General features: G+C 41.7%; 1 protein-coding gene across 12 annotated transcripts in view; it reads left to right on the forward strand.

The window, feature by feature from the left end:
- The window catches only part of LOC121578284 (neural cell adhesion molecule L1-like protein), an 80,414-nt gene extending 58,908 nt beyond the window's left edge, over window positions 1–21,506 (forward strand). For 4 of the 12 annotated variants that reach the window (XM_041892540.2, XM_041892545.2, XM_041892542.2 and 1 more), the window contains 23 exons: window positions 2–183; window positions 570–701; window positions 795–935; window positions 1,927–2,038; window positions 2,456–2,622; window positions 2,821–2,986; window positions 3,101–3,225; window positions 3,592–3,693; window positions 3,996–4,193; window positions 4,404–4,474; window positions 5,266–5,488; window positions 5,842–5,877; window positions 6,162–6,277; window positions 6,535–6,739; window positions 6,887–7,009; window positions 8,296–8,475; window positions 11,898–11,927; window positions 13,061–13,132; window positions 15,655–15,768; window positions 15,997–16,158; window positions 16,596–16,727; window positions 19,633–19,705; window positions 20,780–21,506. In XM_041892540.2, the coding sequence (XP_041748474.2) occupies window positions 2–183; window positions 570–701; window positions 795–935; window positions 1,927–2,038; window positions 2,456–2,622; window positions 2,821–2,986; window positions 3,101–3,225; window positions 3,592–3,693; window positions 3,996–4,193; window positions 4,404–4,474; window positions 5,266–5,488; window positions 5,842–5,877; window positions 6,162–6,277; window positions 6,535–6,739; window positions 6,887–7,009; window positions 8,296–8,475; window positions 11,898–11,927; window positions 13,061–13,132; window positions 15,655–15,768; window positions 15,997–16,158; window positions 16,596–16,727; window positions 19,633–19,705; window positions 20,780–20,987 (3,070 nt within the window). In that variant the 3' untranslated portion in view covers window positions 20,988–21,506. Of the gene's footprint in view, window position 1; window positions 184–569; window positions 702–794; window positions 936–1,926; window positions 2,039–2,455; window positions 2,623–2,820; window positions 2,987–3,100; window positions 3,226–3,591; window positions 3,694–3,995; window positions 4,194–4,403; window positions 4,475–5,265; window positions 5,489–5,841; window positions 5,878–6,161; window positions 6,278–6,534; window positions 6,740–6,886; window positions 7,010–8,295; window positions 8,476–11,897; window positions 11,928–13,060; window positions 13,133–15,654; window positions 15,769–15,996; window positions 16,159–16,595; window positions 16,728–19,632; window positions 19,706–19,831; window positions 19,922–20,779 lie in introns of all 12 variants that reach the window. The other 8 variants (XM_041892544.2, XM_041892546.2, XM_041892548.2 and 5 more) reach the window with 7 other exon arrangements.
- The last annotated feature ends 648 nt before the right edge of the window (window positions 21,507–22,154 follow it).

Here is a 22,154-nt window from a genome sequence, read left to right on the forward strand (position 1 = left end):
GTCCAACACCCAAGATTGAATGGGTGAAGATGGGCCACAGGCTGCCCGACAGAGCGACAATAGAGAACCATGGGAAACTCCTGAGCATTAACCGGGTCAATGAGGACGACAGTGGGAAATACATGTGTACGGCTAAGAACATCCATGGAGAGGCCAGGCACTCCTTTGATGTATCAGTGGAAGGTAAGTGGAGAAATTGACAAAGGTTGAAATAATAGGTTCTTAGTTTTATTATGTGTGTCTGAAAAACAGCTGTATAGCTTAAACTGCATTCATAGGTTTTACTGTAGGAAACCGCAATAGAGTCTGATATGATAAGTACTTCGTAATAGTAACTCATTTTTATGATAACGAGTGCCATCTACTGTACATTGAATGAACTGCTATTCAAGAGGGATTCAAAAAGTCACCATTTGAGAATTGGCTCCAGGTGATAGAAAACACAAACATCATAACTCTTGCATGATTCCCATGTTTTTTAATGCAAATTCTGGGAGAGAGGTGTACTGTGCTCTGGTTCCCTCACTTCTTCCTGATGTTATGTCTGTCTTTGATGTTGTTCTTTCCAGAGCCTCCTCGGTGGGTGTCTGGGCCTGAGAGCCAGCTTAGTACGATTGGCTCAAATGTGCATATCAAGTGCTCCGCCACTGGCACTCCTCAGCCCACCATCCAATGGAGGGTGAATGGAAAACGTCTTGAGGGTATGTTCTCAGTCTACCTCGACAAGACATGAATGTCCTATTTCTAGTACTGCCAATTGATGCACAGTTAATGGATTTCATTGTTGATTGCAGAGGTCCCAGCATCTAACAGAAAAGAGTTGGATGACACCATTGTCTTGCACAACGCCAAATCAATTGACAGTGCCGTCTACCAATGTGAGGCCTCCAACAGACATGGAACCCTACTGGCCAATGCCAATATCATGATCATGAGTAAGTTTATGGGGCTTCGTTGGTTTTACTCTCCACCTCTGAAAATAGCCTCTACTTTCCTCTGAGGCTTTAAGTTTTAATGGTCACAAATGAATAGTTGCAACATCTCAGCATTCATCATTGTTTTACCAGTCGTGCTCATCCATTTAGTATGGAATTGAATGAAGAGGAAAGTGCACAAAATAATCCAACCAGTTGCTTGGCATTGGCGTGAGGCAGTGGAAGACTGTCTGTGAGTGGTGGTGTGTCTGGTTTGAAAGCCGGCTCTGGCGCCTGCGCACCTCGGGCCATGGTGAAATAAAGGTTGTCTGAGCACCACAGTCCTCCATACAGACTACCCACCCACGTCCCCTGTCCCTGTTGATCAGCCCGCCTGCTCCCAGGCATTTATTCATATGCTAGCACGTTTCTCTACTCCATTCAGAATGCAATGCCACAACACTAAAATGTGTTCCTTTTTTAAGAGCAGATTTTAAAAAATGTGCTCTCTTTGGCTTCTCAGAAATGTCTGGAGTTTGTCACTGGTGACAAACTAGGAAGTTATTAACTGGACTGTTTCTGGATTCAAAATCACAGCTTTTCCTTTTTGTTAACAATGGAGTGAGACAGACAGGATGTTTTGGTTAGAAATGATAAGACACATTTATTTTAAATTTGGCAGTCATTGTTCCACTTGTTTTCATTTATTATTCATTTTTTATTGTTTCAAATTGTATGACAATCATCGTGACAGTCCAGCCATTCTTTCAAAATAAATGTTAATTAACAAAAATGGAAGAAAACTTGGTCAGCTTTATCAGTCTCATTTATTTGAATCTTGGCTATACATTTTAATGGACTTTCTTAGTGTATCTTTGTAACCAATACTGCAATACAGGCGAAGGGCAATTCCTCAATCCCTCCATATCTGTATGGAAGTTAGAAAATAAATCTCTCTCTCTCGTTCATTTCCCAAACCCTGAATCACTAACTGGGATATCTCTCCCCACAGATCTGCCTCCTATGATCCTGACAGAGGAAGGTCTGGAGTATTCCACTGTGGAGGGGAAGAGTGTAGTCATGCACTGCAAGGTGTTCAGCTCTCCACCCTCTATTGTAACCTGGTGAGTAGGCTAACCAAAGCCTGGTCCCAGAACAGTACTGGCTTCAGCCAACTCATCCTACTCTTCTTGTCATGCCATCAATCATTGGTTCAAGCCCATACAAATGCTGGACCAGGCTATTCCAGCTCCAACCAATCCTCTCAGAGGCCAGTAGAGAGCAGTAGCTATCAATGTGTCGTTAGTATATATCAGTGTCAAAGTGTCATTAGATAGTTATAAAAATAACTGTGTACAGGATCTGTTTCTCTGTTGGTGCACCACTGTTTACTGTGGAAATGTACAGAAAGAAAAAACGTACACCTACACAAATTCTTTAAGGGGTATTGTTGCAGTATCTTCTTAAGTGCTCAGCAAGGTTCCGCTGTAATTGAATTAAATCGCAAGTGGAGACTTTAATTGATTGTTTTAAATGTACAGGAACAAGGATGATTCAACAGGGTCTGTGGAGGGACAAAGGTTTACAGTTCACCAGAATGGATCATTGGAGATCCATAATGTGGAGAAAGAGGACATGGGCCAATACACATGTTACACCAAGAATACTGAAGGGAAGTCGGCTATAACTGCCTTACTGGATGTTAAAGGTATGAAACTAAATATAAGATGTCATTTGTTTAACACACAACTAGGGCCATGTGTTTTTCTAAATACAGTATGTGACCTGACTAGGAAAAAATGCCTTACATAGTTTTGGTTAGAAAGTCACATGGTTAGAAAAAAGAGGGTCCTAAACATAGCCCTTTACATGTAGCTTATACAGTGGTGTGTTTCATCTATCCAAGATCCCACAAAGATATTCCAGGCCCCAGAGGACTTGCAGGTCCTAATAGGATCCACAGCCCAGCTCTCCTGCCTGGCGGTGTACGACAACTCCTTCAGTGGCGACTTTGAGATAGTGTGGGAAAAAGATGATATGGAGATAGCACTAAACCACACTGAGAATTCTGGGTAAGACGAAGCCTTTCTTATGGTGTCACAGATTCAAGCCTAGCCGGATAGTGAACTTGTTTTTTTTCAGATTGCACAGATCAATAGGTTGTCTCTCTTTTTTTCTGCCGATAGATATTTCGTAGAGGATGGCATACTGCAGATCGTCAACGTAAGCCACAGAGACCAGGGCATGTACAAGTGTGTGGCCAGAACTCCAGTGGACCAGGACACTGCCTCTGCACTACTTATAGTGCTGGGTGAGCATATAGGTCAAATACTGTACATCAAAACCTGGTCTGACCCAAAGGGTCTATGACACCCAGCACAACAGAAATGCATAGCATGTCACAGTATGGATCCATATGCTGAAGCCAAGCGTTCCATGGCGTACAGAACAGAGCAGAACATGATTACACCATGTGTCTTCAGACCTCGGCTCTGCATTTACAGAACAATGCCTTTCATATCGTTTGCAGCGTAGTTTTACATGTTGCTTTCTTTTCCATTAGTCAGTTTCTGACTGTTTCATGGAGCATTTAAACATTTTTCTCAGTCCTTTTCCAGAGGATACCATGTCTTTGTGTTATCAAAGTAATGTTGTTGTGGTGGTGGTGTTTTTCCAGATGTCCCAGATGCACCTGAGAACTTGGTGCTGTCTGAACACAAGGGCAGAAGTGTGAAGCTCAAATGGATCCCTGGGGATGACCACAACAGCTCAACCACTGGTAATAGTCTGGCTCTACAAACAAAGTTCAGCAGCTCTGCATGCATGTTGTAACAGCAGGCCTGTAGTATATACAATGATAATAACATGGCACATATTTACTAAGAAAATGGAATTAGTACTTTATTATTGTGTAAGTCTCCTGTCAACATCCCAACACAAATGTGTCCTTTTTTAGCAAGTTTCCTGCTTAGTTCAGTGTCTGAAGAGTTTGCTACACAGGTGGCTGTTAGATAAGCAGCTCCTTTGGCAAAGGGCTTGGGCAGATTGGGGACTGGTTTGTGTGTCTCACCCTGTGAACAGACTTCATTATTGAGTATGAGGAGAGCCAGTGGGAGCCAGGGAACTGGAACGAGCTTCAGAGAGTTCCAGGAAATCACGGTTCGGCAGTCCTCAAACTTTACGGACATGTTGACTATCGCTTTCGAGTGTCTGGAGTCAACGCGGTGGGAAGGGGGCGTCCCAGTGAGCCCACAGAAAGATACAAGACCCCTCCTGCAGGTAGGAAGTCCACTTATGTTCCTTTATCCTCCAGCTTCATATCCCCCTACAGGACGTCTGACCTGCCTCCGCCGCTCGTTGAACTTTAAAACACTCAAACATCTGAGATAATTGATTTCACCCTTAGGTCTCTCATGCACATTTCACAGGAGATGTATTTAACTAACAATTACAATTCTGGCAAAATCCATATTTCTTCTCTCCCACCAGCCCCTGACAAGAACCCAGAAAATATTAAAATCGAAGGTCATTTGCCACATGAAATGGATATCAACTGGGAGGTAACAAACAGAATGTGGTTCCTTTAATATTCCTTCCCTGCGAACGTACGCACCCCTCCGAGTACTGAATATTTCACAGCAGTTACATTTTGGGGAAATCAAAGAATCTCTCTTTATTCATAGAGAAAATAAGCTTTAGTGTTATCCCTCAGTAATAAATCAAATATCCCTGCTTTTGTTATGTCATATTATGATGTATAACTTTAGAAAACCTATTTTTGATGGGTCGTAGTGAATGGGATAGCTATCAAAGCAGTTCATTGTGGTGCTTTTAATAGAAAGTGAAAAGGAATGGAGCAGAGAGGAGTACAGTAATACAGTAATAAATTCTGCTTCATTGTAAAAAGATTAATCTCACCCCCACGTATTATCGTCCTGCCCTAGCAGAGTAATTTAACCTGAACTTCTGAATTTATGAGCTCCCTCATTGTTAATGATTTGCTTTTGTGGATAATAGTGTCTTATTCTATTTCCCATCATGGTCAGGCCATTGTGAGGAAAGCACTAGATCTCTCTATAATCTCTATAGTCTGTGAAGTCCTAGCCTGCTCCTTATATCAGAGGGGTGCCTCAGAGCTCCCTGGAGCCAGCACCCAGCCAATTGTCTTATTGTTTTACTGATTTTATATGATCAAAGATTAGGATCCATGTATATGGGCTTGACATGATAACCCCACAATAGCTGAGATGTTGAAGGAAATATAAAGAGCTCCTTGCTTCATTGTTCAAGTTCCTATTAAACGGTAATAATCTGTGTGTTACTGTTATTCTTACATTCCCCGCCCTTGCAGCCATTGTCCCCCATTGAACACAATGGGCCAGGCCTTGAATATAAGGTGAGCTATAAACGGCAGGATGTGGAGGAGGACTGGCATGAGCATGTGGTGAAAAGACACTCGTTTGTGGTGAAGGGCACTCCCACGTTTGTGCCATATGAGATCAGGATCCAGGCGAGGAACTACCAGGGATGGGGACCAGAACCCAAAGTGATGACGGGCTACTCTGGAGAGGACTGTGAGTGACTACTGTCCTTTTTTAATAAAATCTTACAGCCTTGTAAATACAAAGAATTTATGTGAATTTCACAATAATAATACTATTCAAATGTATAAGGCCAGTACAGTATGTACCATTCAGCTCTGTGTATTGTTGGCTACAGTCCATAAAAGCTGGACTCTTTCTTCTTCAAATTGCTATACATTTGTGAGCAGAGTAGTTGATGAAATCCAATGTTTGCTAGTAGCTTGGTTGAGCATCACTTTATAGAGCCTATGTACCCTTTCACTTATGCCAAAGTGAAAACTCTCTTTTAGAAGTCATAAACCATTTCATTCCATACAGTTTTTTATTTCTATCTTTATCTTTAGCTTTCTTTTGGATTTGCCCTCAGGATGTAACCTCAGGTCAAATATAACACCTCAACCTTGTTAACTATGTGTTTTCTTCCTTTAGAAGCTTTGTACTCTTCTGTTGTCATACTGTCTGGTATCATCGCTTAGGCAATAGCACTGAGCCCCACACTAGTTCCACCCTTGTGAAAGTGGTATATCACATTATTTAGATTGCAGTCACTGATGTATAGATTATTATTTGACAGAGGTAAATCTTTAAATCACCTAAACACTCAACCCAGCCAACACTACACATATGAATGGCCTGTCTGATGTGAGTGTGTTTGGCCCTGCAGTCCCATCCGCAGCCCCTGATGATGTAGAGGTGGAGGTGATGAACAACTCGCTGGTCAAGGTCAGCTGGACACGTGTTCACAAGGACAAGCTGCATGGACATCTGGGAGGCTACAGGGTAATTCCTCAAAACAGCCCAGTAGCTTTAAGACACAGTTTAAAAGGAGAGACCCTGACCACGCTGGATCTTCTGGCCCTCTCATCCCACTCCGTCTCCCTACTGCTGACAGCTCACTGTTCCCTTACACTAGTAAAAAAAATACTATAACCCAGACTATAGCCTTGTTCTATTTATGAGCTGTTGTCCTTTTCTCACATAATTATGATCTGTTAGACCCATAACACTTTGTCTCCCCTCTGTCATGGCGGTGTCAGATAAACTGGTGGCGGCTGCGTAGTCTGCTGGACTCAAAAAAGACTCACGGGAACAAACACACACTGACATTCCCGGGGGACCGGAACCATGCCATGGTACCGGGGCTCACGCCCTTCTCTGAGTACAGCCTCATCGTCATGACCTTCAACGGGCGAGGCAACGGGCCAGGCAGCAACGCCGTCAACTTCAAAACTCCAGAGGGAGGTAAGACAGGAGGGGAGAGGTCTGGGGTGCCATTGAACATATTGATTCAGTACTGTCCAACTGAAGAAGAAAATAACTATCTAGAGACAAGATTATTGTGCTACACTATCAAACTGCTTACTACCTGTATATTATTTTGTTTCCCAGTTCCAGAGAAAAACCCAGTTTTCAGGGTCACAGATGTTCAGAAGCACACCGTTGCTCTCACCTGGGCACCTCCTCTGGTTGCCAATGGAGTCCTCACAGGATACCGGCTAGAGTATCAGCTAAGTGTGTACAACTCTTTCCCCTTCCCCGTTGAACTGCAGTCTCTTACATGCACCAGCCTACCTTCATTCAAAGTGACTAGCGATTCCTTGATCTTACCACTAGGAGATATTGTTGTGCTTGTGAATGGTGCTACAGCACGTTGTTGAACGCTTTGTTAATGAGGGTTTATAGTTTAGTTCCTACAGCTGGTGTTCTATTATAGAAATGTGAGAAATGCATGCAGAGCTGTGATTGTGAAGATCCACAGGTTTAAATCTCACAGTGATTGCATGAGAATATGATTAAATGGGGGGAAACTCAGATTAAAATAATGAGGCTTGAATAAAACTAAATGTTAAATGTCTCTTATTGGATGGCATCAGAAAGCATGGAAGTGGATATCCAAGTATGACTTATTGATAGTATAACCAGGGATGACCCCCTTGGTGGAAAAAAATCACTGTGTTGTTCTGAAGAGAGAGGGGTCAGTGTTGGGTTGGGGTGTGACACACTGGCCTGTGTGGTGTGTCATGATCCGGCTCCAACAGCGCTGACCAAGGCCAGCGTGTCACAGCCTTTTAAGGTCTTTGTTAGTGACCCGATACCGTCCACTGGGGACTTCATCACAACCAACGTCCCAGATTAATCCCAAAGGAAACAGTCACTGGACAACCGTAACGTGCATGTGTATGTCTCACCCTTCATCCCTGGCCTGAAACAATGATGATGATGAGGCTAATTACAAAGTTTTAAAGAAAGCTTTGCACAGCAACTCTCCCTAATGGTTTTTGATTTTGCCGCTGTGCAAGAGGGCCAAAAGTGTCATGCTGTATTTCAGAAGAAGGGACGTTTACATTGTGCAAGCGTGATAAAGCTGATGGACTCTTTTGAAGTGAGGGGTTTTTGAAGTCCCCTTGAAGGAACTTGTGTGTGAAATGTTAAGGATAATGCACACAGCTGTCAGCATGGCACCGGGAGGAAGCACCAGAGGAATTTAAAGGCTGCTGCACAGCTGTTCCAGGGCTGAGCCCAGCTTCTTAGAGGGCCTTGCTAACTAAATATTTCACAGGTTCCACAGGACCTACACTGTTACATTGAGAGCTAGTTCCATCACTAGGGAGGGCTGAACCAACTCACAATGCAGATCAGATATTATACATGCTTACATAGCGTGGTCATGTATCCATCACCCCAACATATCATGAGTGTCCTTTTCAAATGATCAATCAAAGGCTTCTTTTCAGAGAGATCCTATGTGTCCATTAATATAGTAACACAAGTTTAATTCAGTGTCTGTGTGTGTTTAGTCAATGACACAGAGGAGGTGGGTGTCCTGCAGTCGGTGGACATCAGCCGCCCTGACACCACCACGTGTGTCCTGCGGGACCTCGAGGCTGTCAGCAGGTACAAGTTCTACCTGCGCTCCTGCACCAGGGTGGGCTGTGGGCCCCAGGTCAGCGAGGAGAGCACCACCACGCCTGAAGCACGTAAGTCACACAGGCCGGGGTGTTGCAGGGCAGATGGGGGATACTGGAGGAAGTCCTATATGGACAGAAGGGGGCATGGGTTTAGGGTTGGGGGTAATAGTGAGCTGTGGCAGCCAGACTTTGGGATGATGTACTTTGTAGATGACCAAGCCTGTACTCTGTAGATGACCAAGCTTGTACTCTGTAGATGACCAAGACTGTACTCTGTAGATGACCAAGCCTGTACTCTGTAGATGACCAAGCCTGCACTCTGTAGATAACCAAGCCTGTACTCTGTAGATGACCAAGCCTGTACTCTGTAGATGACCAAGCCTGTACTCTGTAGATAACCAAGCCTGTACTCTGTAGATGACCAAGCCTGTACTCTGTAGATGACCAAGCCTGTACTCTGTAGATGACCAAGCCTGTATACTGTAGATGACCAAGCCTGTACTCTGTAGATGACCAAGCCTGTACTCTGTAGATAACCAAGCCTGTACTCTGTAGATGACCAAGCCTGTACTCTGTAGAAGACCAAGCCTGTACTCTGTAGATGACCAAGCCTGTACTCTGTAGATGACCAAGCCTGTACTCTGTAGATGACCAAGCCTGTACTCTGTAGATGACCAAGCCTGTACTCTGTAGATGACCAAGCCTGTACTCTGTAGATGACCAAGCCTGTACTCTGTAGATGACCAAGCCTGTATACTGTAGATGACCAAGCCTGTACTCTGTAGATGACCAAGCCTGTACACTGTAGATGACCAAGCCTGTACTCTGTAGATGACCAAGCCTGTACTCTGTAGATGACCAAGCCTGTACACTGTAGATGACCAAGCCTGTACTCTGTAGATGACCAAGCCATTTCAGTAATGGCTTGGCCCAGAATTTCAGGGAATATGATATTGGCTCCAACTGCCTGGCTTTTCATATCTCCATCTAAGTAATTTTTGTTGGTAAACAATATCATAAGGGTGTGAGAAGGGGTTTCATTCGTCATTGTCATGAAAGAGCAAGTGCTTATTGATTTAAAGGAGAAAGCAAGCTATGAAACAACCAGCTGGAAAATAGATTTGCCTTCGGCAAGAGAAACTGTATATTTTCTATATCATATTGTATTATTATATAGGAATTGGTGAGGTAAGTCAATTGCCAGCCATTGCAGTATGTTTGGTTCATGCATGTTTGGTTCATTTTATAAAACACTTCACATGAGTGGTAGATATGTACTCTTCTGAGTCTGTGGGAGTATAGATAAGGGGGTGGCACCAGTCAAATATAATTAGAATCTAATGAAAATAAGCAAGTGCACTTGATTTTGTAATGGAGAGTCTGTACTGTATTCTGAGGTGCCACAGCACACACAGCCTCTGTCCAACAACAGTAATAATTCATTTGGGTCCTCTCTAATAGTACATTTTAGTAGACGCTCTTATCCAGAGCAACTTACAGGAGCAATTAGGGTTAAGTGCCTTGCTCAAGGGCACGTCAACAGATTTTTCAGCAAGTCTGCTCAGGGATTCGAGCCAGCGACCTTTCAGTTACTGGCCCAATGCTCATAATCGCTAGGCTACCTGCAAGTAAGGGCTTTCACATGAATATAAATGTACAGTATAACAAAACATAGCATCTTATTCAATCTCAGTAAGCAGGCTTCTGGGATGAATTCAAAAACATCAAATTTGGTGTGCTGTGAGAATGCATGTTTAGATAATATTGTTTTGGATGTATATCCTGTAAATACAAGTTACACTCTTATAAAAAAGGGTTCCAAAAGGTTTCTTTGGCTGTCCATATAAGAGAACCCTTTTTGTTTCCAGGTATAACCCTTTTTGGTTTCAGGTAGAAACCTTTTTTTCTACCTGGAACCCAACGTTTTTTTTTTACCTGGAACCAATAAGGGTTCTACCTGGAACCAATAAGGGTTCTTCAAAGGTTTCTCCTGTGGGGACAGCTGAAAAACCCTTTTAGGTTCTACATAGCACCTTTTATTCTAAGAGTGTTGATTGAGATGGGCCATAATTGTAATTTACTTCATTTACACAAATTGATGCATCTTTTTCATGCTTATGTTGCGGTTGGTGTCTGCATATGCTTTCGCTATGCCATGCTAATGTACACTGAACAAAAATATAAACGCAAAGTGCTGGTCCCATGTTTCATGAGCTGAAATAAAAGATTCCAGAAATGTTCCATACGCACAAAAAGCTTATTTCTCTTACGTTTTCTGAACAAATTCGTTTACATCCCTGTTAGTGAGCATTTGTCCTTTGCCAAGATAATCCATCCACCTGACAGGTGTGGCATATCAAGAAGCTGATTAAACAGCATGATCATAACACAGGGGCACCTTGTGCTGGGGACAATAAAAGGCCACTCTAAAATGTACAATTTTGTCACACAACACAATGCCACAGATGTCTCAAGTTTTGAGGGAGTGTGCAATTGGCATGCTGACTGCAGGAATGTCCACCAGAGCTGTTGGCAGAGAATTGAATGTTAATTTCTCTATCATAAGCCGCCTCCAACATTGTTTTAGAGAATTTGGCAGTACGTCCAACTGGCCTCACAACCGCAGACACGTGTATGGCGTCATGTGGGCGAGCGGTTTGCTGATATCAACGTTGTGAACAGAGTGACAGTGGGGTTATAGTATGGGCAGGCATAAGCTACGGACAATGAAAACAAATGCATTTTATCGATGGCAATTTGAATGCACAGAGATACCGTGACGAGATCCTGAGGCCTATTGTTGTGTCATTCATCCGCCACCATCACCTCATGTTTCAGCCTGATAATGCATGGCCCCATGTCACAAGGATCTGTACACAATTCCTGGAAGATGAAAATGTCCCAGTTCTTCCATGGCCTGCATACTCACCAGACATGTCAACCATTGAGCATGTTTGGGATGCTCTGGATTGATGTGTACGACAGCGTATTCCATTTCCCGCCAACATCCAGCAACTTCGCACAGCCATTGAAGAGGAGAGGGACAACATTCCACAGGCCACAATCAACAGCCTGATCAACTCTGCGAAGGAGATGTTTCACGCTCCATGAGGCAAATGGTGATCACACCAGATACTGACTGGTTTTCTGATCCACGGCCCTACCTTTTTTTAAGGTATCTGTGACCAACATATGCATTCCTAGTCATGTGAAATCCATAGAATAGGGCCTAATGAATTTATTTAATTCGACTGATTTCCTTATATGAACTGTAACTCAGTAAAATCTTTGAATTTGTTGCATGTTGCATTTATATTTTTGTTCAGTATATGTAAGGCTTTTAACTTGTGCAATTGAAAATAATCTATGCCTATCAGGTATCCATCGTTTTGATGGGTACATTCAGTGTGTGGTGTGGAAGCTGAAACCACTTTCAAAACATGTACCTGCTTGGCAATGCGTTCCTTTTTTCTTTTCTATCTCTTCACCAGCTTCAACAGCGGTGTCCACTGTCAACTTCAGTATGTAGATTTCTGTTTATGTGCAGTAAAAATAACTACTGTAGTCTAACGCTGCTGTAAATCATGCCCTCGGGTATATTAACTACGTTGATTTATTACTGCATGAGTCTGCAATTCATTAATTGTATCATATCCTTGGTAGATAGTTGAGTAGTACTGTAGCTCTCTCATTCCATTTCTGAGAACGACTCATGCTATTCTTTTGATATACCTGTTAGTATGATTTCTGTAAGCTATAGTTTCTTTAACATAGACTAGCTGTGTGCATGAATATGGATAAAGGGCTGATAAACGGGTGGGAGGTGACAGCTACAGACAGCTCTAGACAGCTCCTGCCTCCATGGTTGAATGGGTCAAGCAGGCATTTAGCAAAAGTTACTGAATCTGATGTCAGCAACAATTAAGACCTTTAATATTTCACACAAATACGAAACTAAAATGATGCAGATACTCCTCTCATCTGTGAATAATTGCCCTTGTCTGTTGCTTGCCCTTGCCGTCAGCGCTGAGCACTCTGATGCCTCCTTTCATTAGTAGACCAATACAGACTCCCCTGTTTTCAGACCAAGTTTGTGGTTTTCTCTGCAATAACAATGGTAATGAGGATCCTGATTATAAATTCATATTAATCCGATCTCATTAGTGAATCTCTGAATGAATATTGACTTGTGTTCTAACAACAACAGGATCAATGCCACCTGTATTACAAAAGCAACAGGATCAAATGAATCTTTAAGTGCAACATACAGGAAGGCTATCAGACAGGCATCTATATTGTAGTGTCATTCAGTTCAAATGATGGCGTCTTTGCCTCAAACCGAACAGTGGAATAGTCGCTTCCTGTAGTACAAATGATTACCAATGATCATATCTAACCATAAATTAGACCTTATTTCCTAGTTGTTTGATGGTATTCATTGCTCTGTAGTAGTAACCACCCTGACTAGTCATTATAGTAGACATATCTGTAGACTAGAAACTAATATCAGTCCAATAGACTAGAAACTAATATCATTCCACAATACCCATACTTGTAATGTACTAACAATTTGTCTAGTAGTCAGTAGACAGTAGCTCCCCCTCCCTAACTCAAAAAAATAGCCAATAATCTCAAGATCTGTCTTTCTTTTCAGACCAGTCTGCTTCCCCCTCACCTCCAAGCACTGCAGTCTCCCACGTGTCCAATGCCACCCGTTCCAACATAGGTATACATGTCACCAATTGTGTTCAGTATGGCAATGAGAGCCATAGGTGGAAATACTGGAAACTCAAGTGATCGCAATGACACAAATACTCTATTTTGAACTTCAATCAATGAAAAACTAACCTAAGTATCGATGTTGAGTTAAAGTCCAGAAAACGGCTCAACAAGCTCACCAACAGACAGTCAAGTTATTGAATCTATTCCATACCTGAAGGTGTGAATGTAGTGTGTTGAAGTTTGAACAGGACAAATATGTCTTTCATTTTTACATTTTAGCAGACACTCTTATCCAGAGCGACTCACAGTTAGTGAATACATATTATAATTTTTTATACTGGCCCCCCGTGGGAATCGAACCCACAACCCTGGCGTTGCAAACACCATGCTCTATCAACTGAGCTTCCCCCTCACCTCCCTGCCGGCCATTCCCTCCCCTACCCTGGGCCAATTGTGCGCCGCCCATGAGTCTCCCGGTCGCGGCAGGCTGCGACAGAGCCTGGATTCGAACCAGGATCTCTAGTGGCACAGTTAGCACTGCAATGCAGTGCCTTAGACCACTGCGCCACTCAGGATATTGTCAAGGATTGATTTTTTGGGGCCCAGTCCTCTTTTACACGGCAGAATATTGACCAAACAGTCACCTGAACATTTCCTTGTAACCTTCAACTGGGTAACAACAATAGTGCCGTGGGGCAAGCAAATGTCCATAGCACCATTTGAGCTGAGGGAAATGTCGGCTTAGCCAGGCAGAGTGAGGAGGAGGTGTGAGCTCTTAAGGAGACAGTAATGTTTAGGGGACTGAGATAAGTGGATAAATGGACAACTTTTGAAAGCTGTAGATCAGAATATTTCTGTGTACTGGGTCACTCCTTTCAATAGAGCTCCCTGACTTCGAAGAGCCATCTTTCAGGCATTGTGGCAGGGCCAGGGCTGCGCTCCCTGCTGTGGCAGCAGATGCTTTCTGCAGCCTTTAATACCAGGCTGAGCAGCGCAGTGACAAACACGCCAAGCCCTGGGATATTTTTAGTCAGGCCCTGTGTCACTTAGTCATCATACTAAGCGAATGATGGAAATTACCATAGTTACGAAGTCATACATCAGCATTACCCACGGTGTGTCATTTGTGCTCACAGGGATGGGCAGCACAGACACAGGTGTCCTTGTGTACTGAATTATCACCTGAGCAAATAATGACACCTGAGCAGGAGACACAGTCACAGATTTGCATGTTTGCCTGAGGGAAATGAAGGGGATCGGTTGCTGTTGACCGGCTCAGACCAAAGCTTTATTTTCCAGCTTTAGCAATATGGAGTGATGCATGATTCTCACCCTTACTCCAGGTGCAGTGGTTCTTTGATTTCTTCTAGGTGTCAGAGTCTTCAGAGTCTTTATTAGTCTGTTATTGTCTAGTGTATTCACCACTGTGTACATGAGTTAAACTGCAGTGAGGCACAGGGACTTTCTAACCTCTCATATTTAACATTCCCATTGATGTGTTTACTGTTGTAGAAGAAAAGCTCAATTTTGAAATTGAACCCTTCCACGTGAACCACGTGACCCCCTCCACATCTTAAGCATATTTTCCATAGGGGTATGTACACTGAATGTACAAAACATTATAATATTGTGTTGCCCCTTTAGCCCTCAGAACAGCCTCAATTAGTTGGGTAATGGACTCTACAAGGTGTCGAAAGTTGACTCCAATGCTTTCCACAGTTGTGTCAAGTTGGCTGGATGTCCTTTGTGTGGTGGACCATTCTTGATACACACGGGAAACTGTTGAGCGTGAAAAACCCAGCAGCATTGCAGTTCTTTACACACTCAAACTGGCGCGCCTGGCACCTACTACCATACCCGTTCAAAGGCATTTAAATCTTTATATTGTCAATTCACCCTCTGAATGACACACACACAAGCCATGTCTCAATTGTCTCAAGGCTTAAAAATCATTCTTTAACCAGTCTCCTCCCCTTCATCTACACTGATTGAAGTGGATTTAACAAGTGACATCAATAAGGGATCATAGCTTTCACCTGGATGCACCTGGTCAGTCTATGTCATGGAAAGAGCAGGTGTTCTTAATGTTAGGTACACTCAGTGTACAGTACATATGTATTTCAGCAGGGTAAATCTATGTGATTTGAAAACCGATAGCAATCAGTGGTATTGCTTAAGAAAATGAGTCAATAAGCAGGGTTTTGCTTTGTTCATTCGTCTGCAGGTTTCAGTGGATGCATGCTATCTATAGATTTCCATTCAGCTCTGCGGGCTTTCCTTGTCATAACATTTCCATATCATTGCTGTTTTCCTTTGGTCATTTCATTACAAGTGATTCATGAAATGTGTAAAAGTTATTGATAAGCCTTCATTCTGTATCCTCAAGTAGTATTAGGAATGAAACACATATGCAAACTCCCTGGCCAGCTTTAGATGTAATGTTTTATTGTGTGGATGTAATCTGTCCTCTCCTTACTATCCTTTACTAACCGTGTTCTGCCATTTCTCCCCTCTTCTGTCTGTCAGTCCCAGCCCTGTTGAATATTAGTTCCTCAGTTAGTGACAACTTTGCAAATATCAGCTGGATTCCGGGAAGCGAACAAACAGATTCAGAGTTTTATGTTGCATATATGAACAACCGTAAGCCCATATTACTTCTCTGTCCATTTGTAGTCTATTTTGTAGTTATACATGTTTAAGGTGATTTTGAATGTAATGGTAACATCTGAGAAATCTGTATTCCATATTACCGTTACATGTTAGAAATGTTGTTCTGTGTTATTTCATCGAACTCTCTGTAAATAACCTTTAACCCTTGACCCTTCACCCCTCATGAGTACTAACCCTCCCTGATTGTGCACCTTATAGGTAAAGGTAACTGGAAGATCTCTGAGGCAGTTAACATCTCTAAGACTTTCCACATCATTGAGGGGCTGGAGCCTGGGACTGCGTACACTGTGCGCCTTATGACTAAGAACTGGGTTGATAATTCTAGTATTTTTGAAGATGTAATCAGGACCAGGGTTAAAGGTGAGCAGGGATGCAACAGGAAAAGAAGCAAACGCTCTCCCAACCCTCATTCAACTCCCCACCTACATAAGCACCACAACCAATTGAGTCTTATTGAGTACTAGGCCTATGCAGGTGCACCAATGTCCTTGAACGTGTCTCAAGGTATATCATGCATGGTTTTCTCAGTGTCAATAGGATTCCATTTTTTTTCTTCTTCTGTGTGACTTGGTGAAAGGAATCCTGTTTGAACAGCCTCCTCAGTTGATTAATTAGACAAGGGGATTAGCTGTTTAATATTAATACTGGTACATTTCCATTTCAGCGTAACCTGCTGCCTCTCTGCCTCTGCATCAGATAGACTTTGTCGATGTAAACATTCAATGAAGTGTCCTCATGAAAGGCAGAGTCAAGTCAATGTCAAAGAGTCATGTTGCTGTTTATTTTCCTCTCCTCAGGTCTGGCAAGCATCCATGGAGGAATCTCCACTCAGGGCTGGTTCATCGGGCTGATGTGTGCCGTGGCTCTCCTCACACTCATTGCGTTAATCGCGTGCTTTGTCAACAGAAATAAAGGAGGGAAATATTCTGGTAGGTGCTCACTCTCAAACACACACACACTGCACCTTATGAATGCTAACTAATCATTACACTAGGCATCATTATATTTCCATTTAGAGTCCTCGTTACAAAAGATAAATTATACATCACTCTGGACACCGTTATAGATATACTTAAGCTGATATATTATTGTTTGTAGAAATATACATCACACCACTGCTCAAAATGTCAACGCTGATATATTTAGAGTATAATGGGAACTTGAATTAATGGGAGCATATGCATTTGTATTCATAACATTTAAATACAGCATATTTGGAATATGCTGAATTTGAATAACAAAGCATACAATGCACAAAATACACAGAAGATATGCAAATGTTATGGTCACATGCCAGTGGTGGTGTGATGCCATAAGCACCAGCCAGGGTATCTTAATGCCAGTCCTGTCTGTGGGGGATGGGGGTTCTTTTACAGTCCCTTTCATCTTTATACACTTATTGGGCACCAGGTTCAGCTCAGCTAATTGCCCATCATGTCAGAAAGACAGTCTAAATCACAGGGCTTTGTTCTGTGTTGCCTTCATTAAACACTACCTCCTGCACTTTCACTGATAGTAAGCTTTCCACTTTGAAATTAGGATTCATTTGTTACTCATATTGTAAATGTTGCTGACATCAAGTACTAATGAGTATGTTGTTACTTCAGAATGTGAGAAAACTTGTAAGGTGTTTTAACAGAACATTATTGTGTCTTTATCAACCCTTACAATAAAATATTTGAAAAAACACTTTTTTGCCCACATGAGTCAGACACAGGGTTTTCAGACACATGGTAGGTTCTACATGGATTTTTGACATGTATATTTTTCACGTTTATTTTTCACGTGACTCAGAAACATTTGACTCAGACACATTTCCCAACGATATTATAAGTTTCACTAGATCCCGGGTCTCCAATGGGAGAAGCCAATGTCTTGACCATTAAACCAAGCGGGTCAACACTTTTTCTCTTCCAATGGGTATTTATTATACATTTATCACAATCTCTGAATATTGACTGTTCGATTCAGAATAGGGCAGTCAAATGTTTAACATTTTTATCAAGTTGCAAAAATTTAGCTGTAATTTAAGATTTTTAAAATAAAAAGCATTACAAGAATATTGACGTCTTGATTTTGTCCAAAGTAACGGTTAGCAAAATCAGCTAAATTGATAAAGCACACTTTCTTTAACCTCAATCTCAACTTGTTTTGACATCGCATTGTTGTTTTTAGCTGTATCGATTATGTATTTTGGATGATTCAGTGTATTTTGATTAATGCGATTAATCACGATAAATAAAAAGTTAACTCGAGTTAACTGATTAACTCTAACAGCCCTAATTCTAAATAATCTCTTTATATAGAAGTATCTGTTTACATTCATTCCAAAAGCAAACATATTCACACATTTTCAAATACATTAAAATCCCTTTTAGGCCTGTGTATTAAATGTAACAAAAACCAATGGACAGCTAACTATAACAGAAGACCAACGTAAGAAGAAGAGACACGCGCTTGCTGCAGTAATACACTGAATGCCTCTCCTTAGTGGTAGCAATTGTTTTTCATGTGAACTTTCAATTCTACATGTGAAAATGAGATTTACACATGTGGAGTTTTCTTAGATGTGAAATTGCAAATGTGATTTTCTCATGTTAAAGGTCCAATGCATCCGTTTTTATCTCAATAGCAATCATTTATGGTTAACAATTAAATACTTTACTGTGATTGTTTTCAATTAAAATTGTCAAAAAGAAACAAGAATAGCCTCTTAGTAAAGAGCAATTTCTCAAGCAATAATTTTGCTAGGACTGTCTGGAAGTGGTCTGAGTGGGAAGGGGAAAACTGAAAACTAGCTGTTATTGGCAGAGAGGTTTGGAACTCTCATTGGTCTAATAACTAATTTACCGTCTAGTGATGTCACCAGGCAGGCAAAAACTCCATCCCACCATAACAGGCTGATATTTCAGGCTGTCTTTTCAAACAGCTCTTACACTAAAATGGCATCATCATCATTTTCACAATTTCACAGTATTTTTCCAACCTCATAGTGTGGGAATATACACTGAGTGTACAAAACATTAGGAACATGCTTTTTCCATGACATAGACTGACCAGGTAAATCCAGGATAAATCTACTGTATGATCCCTTATTGATGCCACTTGTTAAATCCACTTCAATCAGTGTAGATGAAGGGGAGGAGACCGGTTAAATAATGATTTTTAAGCCTTGAGACAATTGAGACATGGATTATGTATGTGTGCCATTCAGAGGGTGAATGGGCAAGACAAAAGATTAAGTGCCTTTAAACGGGGTTTGGTAGTAGGTTCCATGTGCACTGGTTTGAGTGTGTCAAGAACTGCAACGCTGCTGGGTTTTTCACGCTCAACAGTTTCCTGTGTGTATCAAGAATGGTCCACCACCCAAAGGACGTCCAGCCAACTTGACACAATTGTGGGAAGCATTGGAGTCAACATGGGCCAGCATCCCTGTGGAACGCTTTCGACAACTTGTAGAGTCCATGCCCCGAAGAATTTAGGATATTCTGAGGGCAAAAGGGGGTGCAACTCAATATTAGAAAGGTGTTCCTAATGTTTTTTACACTCAGTGGATATCAAACACAGGAAAATCACGTTTTTGACTGCACTGGGCCTTTAATGTTTTTCAAATGTGAAAACATGTTATTCTCCTCACAGGTGAAAAGGTGGGTTTAACATATGAACTCTAAATTTAATACATGTGAAAATATGGTTTTGCATGTGAAATTTAAGCTCAACATGTGAAAGCAACCATTTCACCTGTTTTTTTTTGTAAGGGAAGGTAAAAAGTTGTTTATGGAATGTTATACTGTACTCATGGTACCCTAAAGAATGATCTTTCTCTCTGAGCAGTAAAGGAGAAAGAGGACCTCCACCCAGACCTTGAATCTCAGGGTATGCATGACGACACCTTCTGTGAATACAGGTAAATCACACCTCCAACCACCGTTACATCGAGAATTCAGACAACAGCTCATATTACATTGTACCCAATGTTTTGAATTGTATCACATCATATAATTATATCTCTGCATTTCTCCTGATTTAAAAGAAAACCCCACATGCATGAGCTATACACGGACCCTCACAGACATCCCTGTTCGAGACATGTGATGGGCTGAGTAACATGTAGGCTAAACATGTATGTGGTAAACAGCAACAAACACCCCTGTTGTTGTTGACGAATCAGTGATGTTGATGTGGTATCACCCTATAGGGTGCATTGTGATTAGGTAGATGTGTGGTGGTAGAGCTCAGCTCATTAGCAGGAACAGCCTCATTGTTCAGATGTTCCTAATTGTTTCTGAATGGAGCTCAATGAAGGATGGCTGCCTGGCCGCAACACAACCTAGCAGGAGGCTAAAACCAATCTGTGTAATTGAATGCAGCTCGTCTCTGGGGCAGTAATATCTGTGCTCTATTCATTAATCCTCCACTGGTTGGATTCAGAACACACTAACAGAGTGAAACTCAGAGACCCACACTCCACTCCAATCAGTAGAGTCTCACACTCAGAACCTAAATTGGTGTTATGAATCAAAAGTAGCCAAGACATCTTTCCTCATGTGGTCACAGTAAAGTTGAGAAGTAGAGTGGTGTGTATGGTCCTTAAAATATATGGCCCCCAATGTCAGACCACGGGAAAGCACATTTATTGTATTGAACACTATATCAGCCCGACATCCGCATCAATACCCTGTCTTCTTTAAATCACCCCATTCATTGTCACATACAGTACATTGATATACTGTACATGTATAGTTTAAGTACACTTGACATGAGTGCCCCTTACTAGTGCACATATTTGATCATTTTTTCTTCCATCAGTCAGTCAGAGGTAAACATTGCTGCCAAATCACCGAAGCTCTTCATTGAAGCTTTATGGGTTCAAACCTGCCTGTGTCCCTGTCCTCACCAGTAAAGCCTATTGAGTTAAGCCATGAGTGAAATTAGGTGGATTTTAAATCCCCTGTCTTTTTGCCATCGTGTTGTGACACAGTGACAACGATGAGAAGCCACTGAAGGGCAGCCAGCACTCTCTAAGCGGACAGATCAAAGCAGAGGACAGTGGGGACAGCCTGGTGGACTATGGGGATGAGGACGTCCAGTTCAACGAGGATGGCTCCTTTATCGGCGAGTACGCTGGACGCAAGGAAAAAAGGGTGTCCATGGAAGTCAAAGGAACCCCCAATCAGAGCAAAGCGTAAGAGAAAGGAAATGGGGCCATCATCCATCCTTAGGACAACACTTTCATCAGACTGGTGGAGGGGGGGACATAAAGGAAGTACATGACATCATCCATACCAAGCACAATCTCATGTGAAATGTAATGTGTCATTGTCAGCTGCACTGCCATCTTCATTTTATAAAGCTTGTTCTTTTATCAAACTGTAACAGAATGCATCATTTCGAAATGTATATATTATTGTATGTGTGGAGTGTTTTATATTACTGCAAATCAGTGAAAACCTTTGAGGCTTTTGCATTTTTTTGTCAAATGCAACAACTGTTTGTAATCCACTCAAATATAAAAGGAAGAAAATAAGAAAAGTCCAGTCCATATTGCTCCTTGTGTTATACTGCCAGGTCTCTCATTCCCAGTCATCTTTTAGCAAACAACACGTGTTAGTGAGCATATGATGTCTGTCTTGTTCAGTTGAAGCAAATATTATTGACATTTTATATTTGAAATGCATTCATTAAATATGATTTTAATATGTGTACAAAAGTTGTTTATTAACTTATTTCCTGGTTTTATACATGACAAAATAATAACAAAATGGATGCCTCAGTTATATCACATGATGAAATACACAAAAGACCTAAGGCAGGTGGGTCATTCCACTGATTAGGTGCCTTTTGAGTAGTGTAACTTGGTCAACATTATATATTTTTTAACCTAATTTCAATATTCTGTAATAAAGACCAAATGTTAAACTTAATAAAATAAAAAAATTATCCCATCTCAATAGGTTAAATAAATAAAAAATACTATAGTAAGTGCCTATTAAGTGCCAAATAACAGGTAGCTTAGTGGGTAAGAGCGTTGTGCCAGTAACCGAAAGGTCGCTGGTTCTAATCCCCGAGCCGACTAGGTGATAAATCTGGCGATGTGCCCTTAAGCAAGGCACTTAACCCTAATTGCTCATGTAAGTCGCTCTGGATAAGAGCGTCTGCTAAATGACTAAAAATGTAAATGTAAAAAATAAAGTAACAGGGTTGACCGTAACAGGGTTGACGACTTAATCTTGAATCAGCCATAAATCCCCTTGTGACGGGGAATAGAAGCTTGATGTGTGCAACAGGGAAGGGCAATTGAATGCAAGCTTCACAAAAAATGTTTAATTATAGAAAAATGTCTAGCCTGTCTATCT

This window comes from Coregonus clupeaformis, chromosome 12, assembly GCF_020615455.1.
Source record: "Coregonus clupeaformis isolate EN_2021a chromosome 12, ASM2061545v1, whole genome shotgun sequence".
NCBI classification, from domain to species: Eukaryota; Metazoa; Chordata; class Actinopteri; order Salmoniformes; family Salmonidae; genus Coregonus; species Coregonus clupeaformis.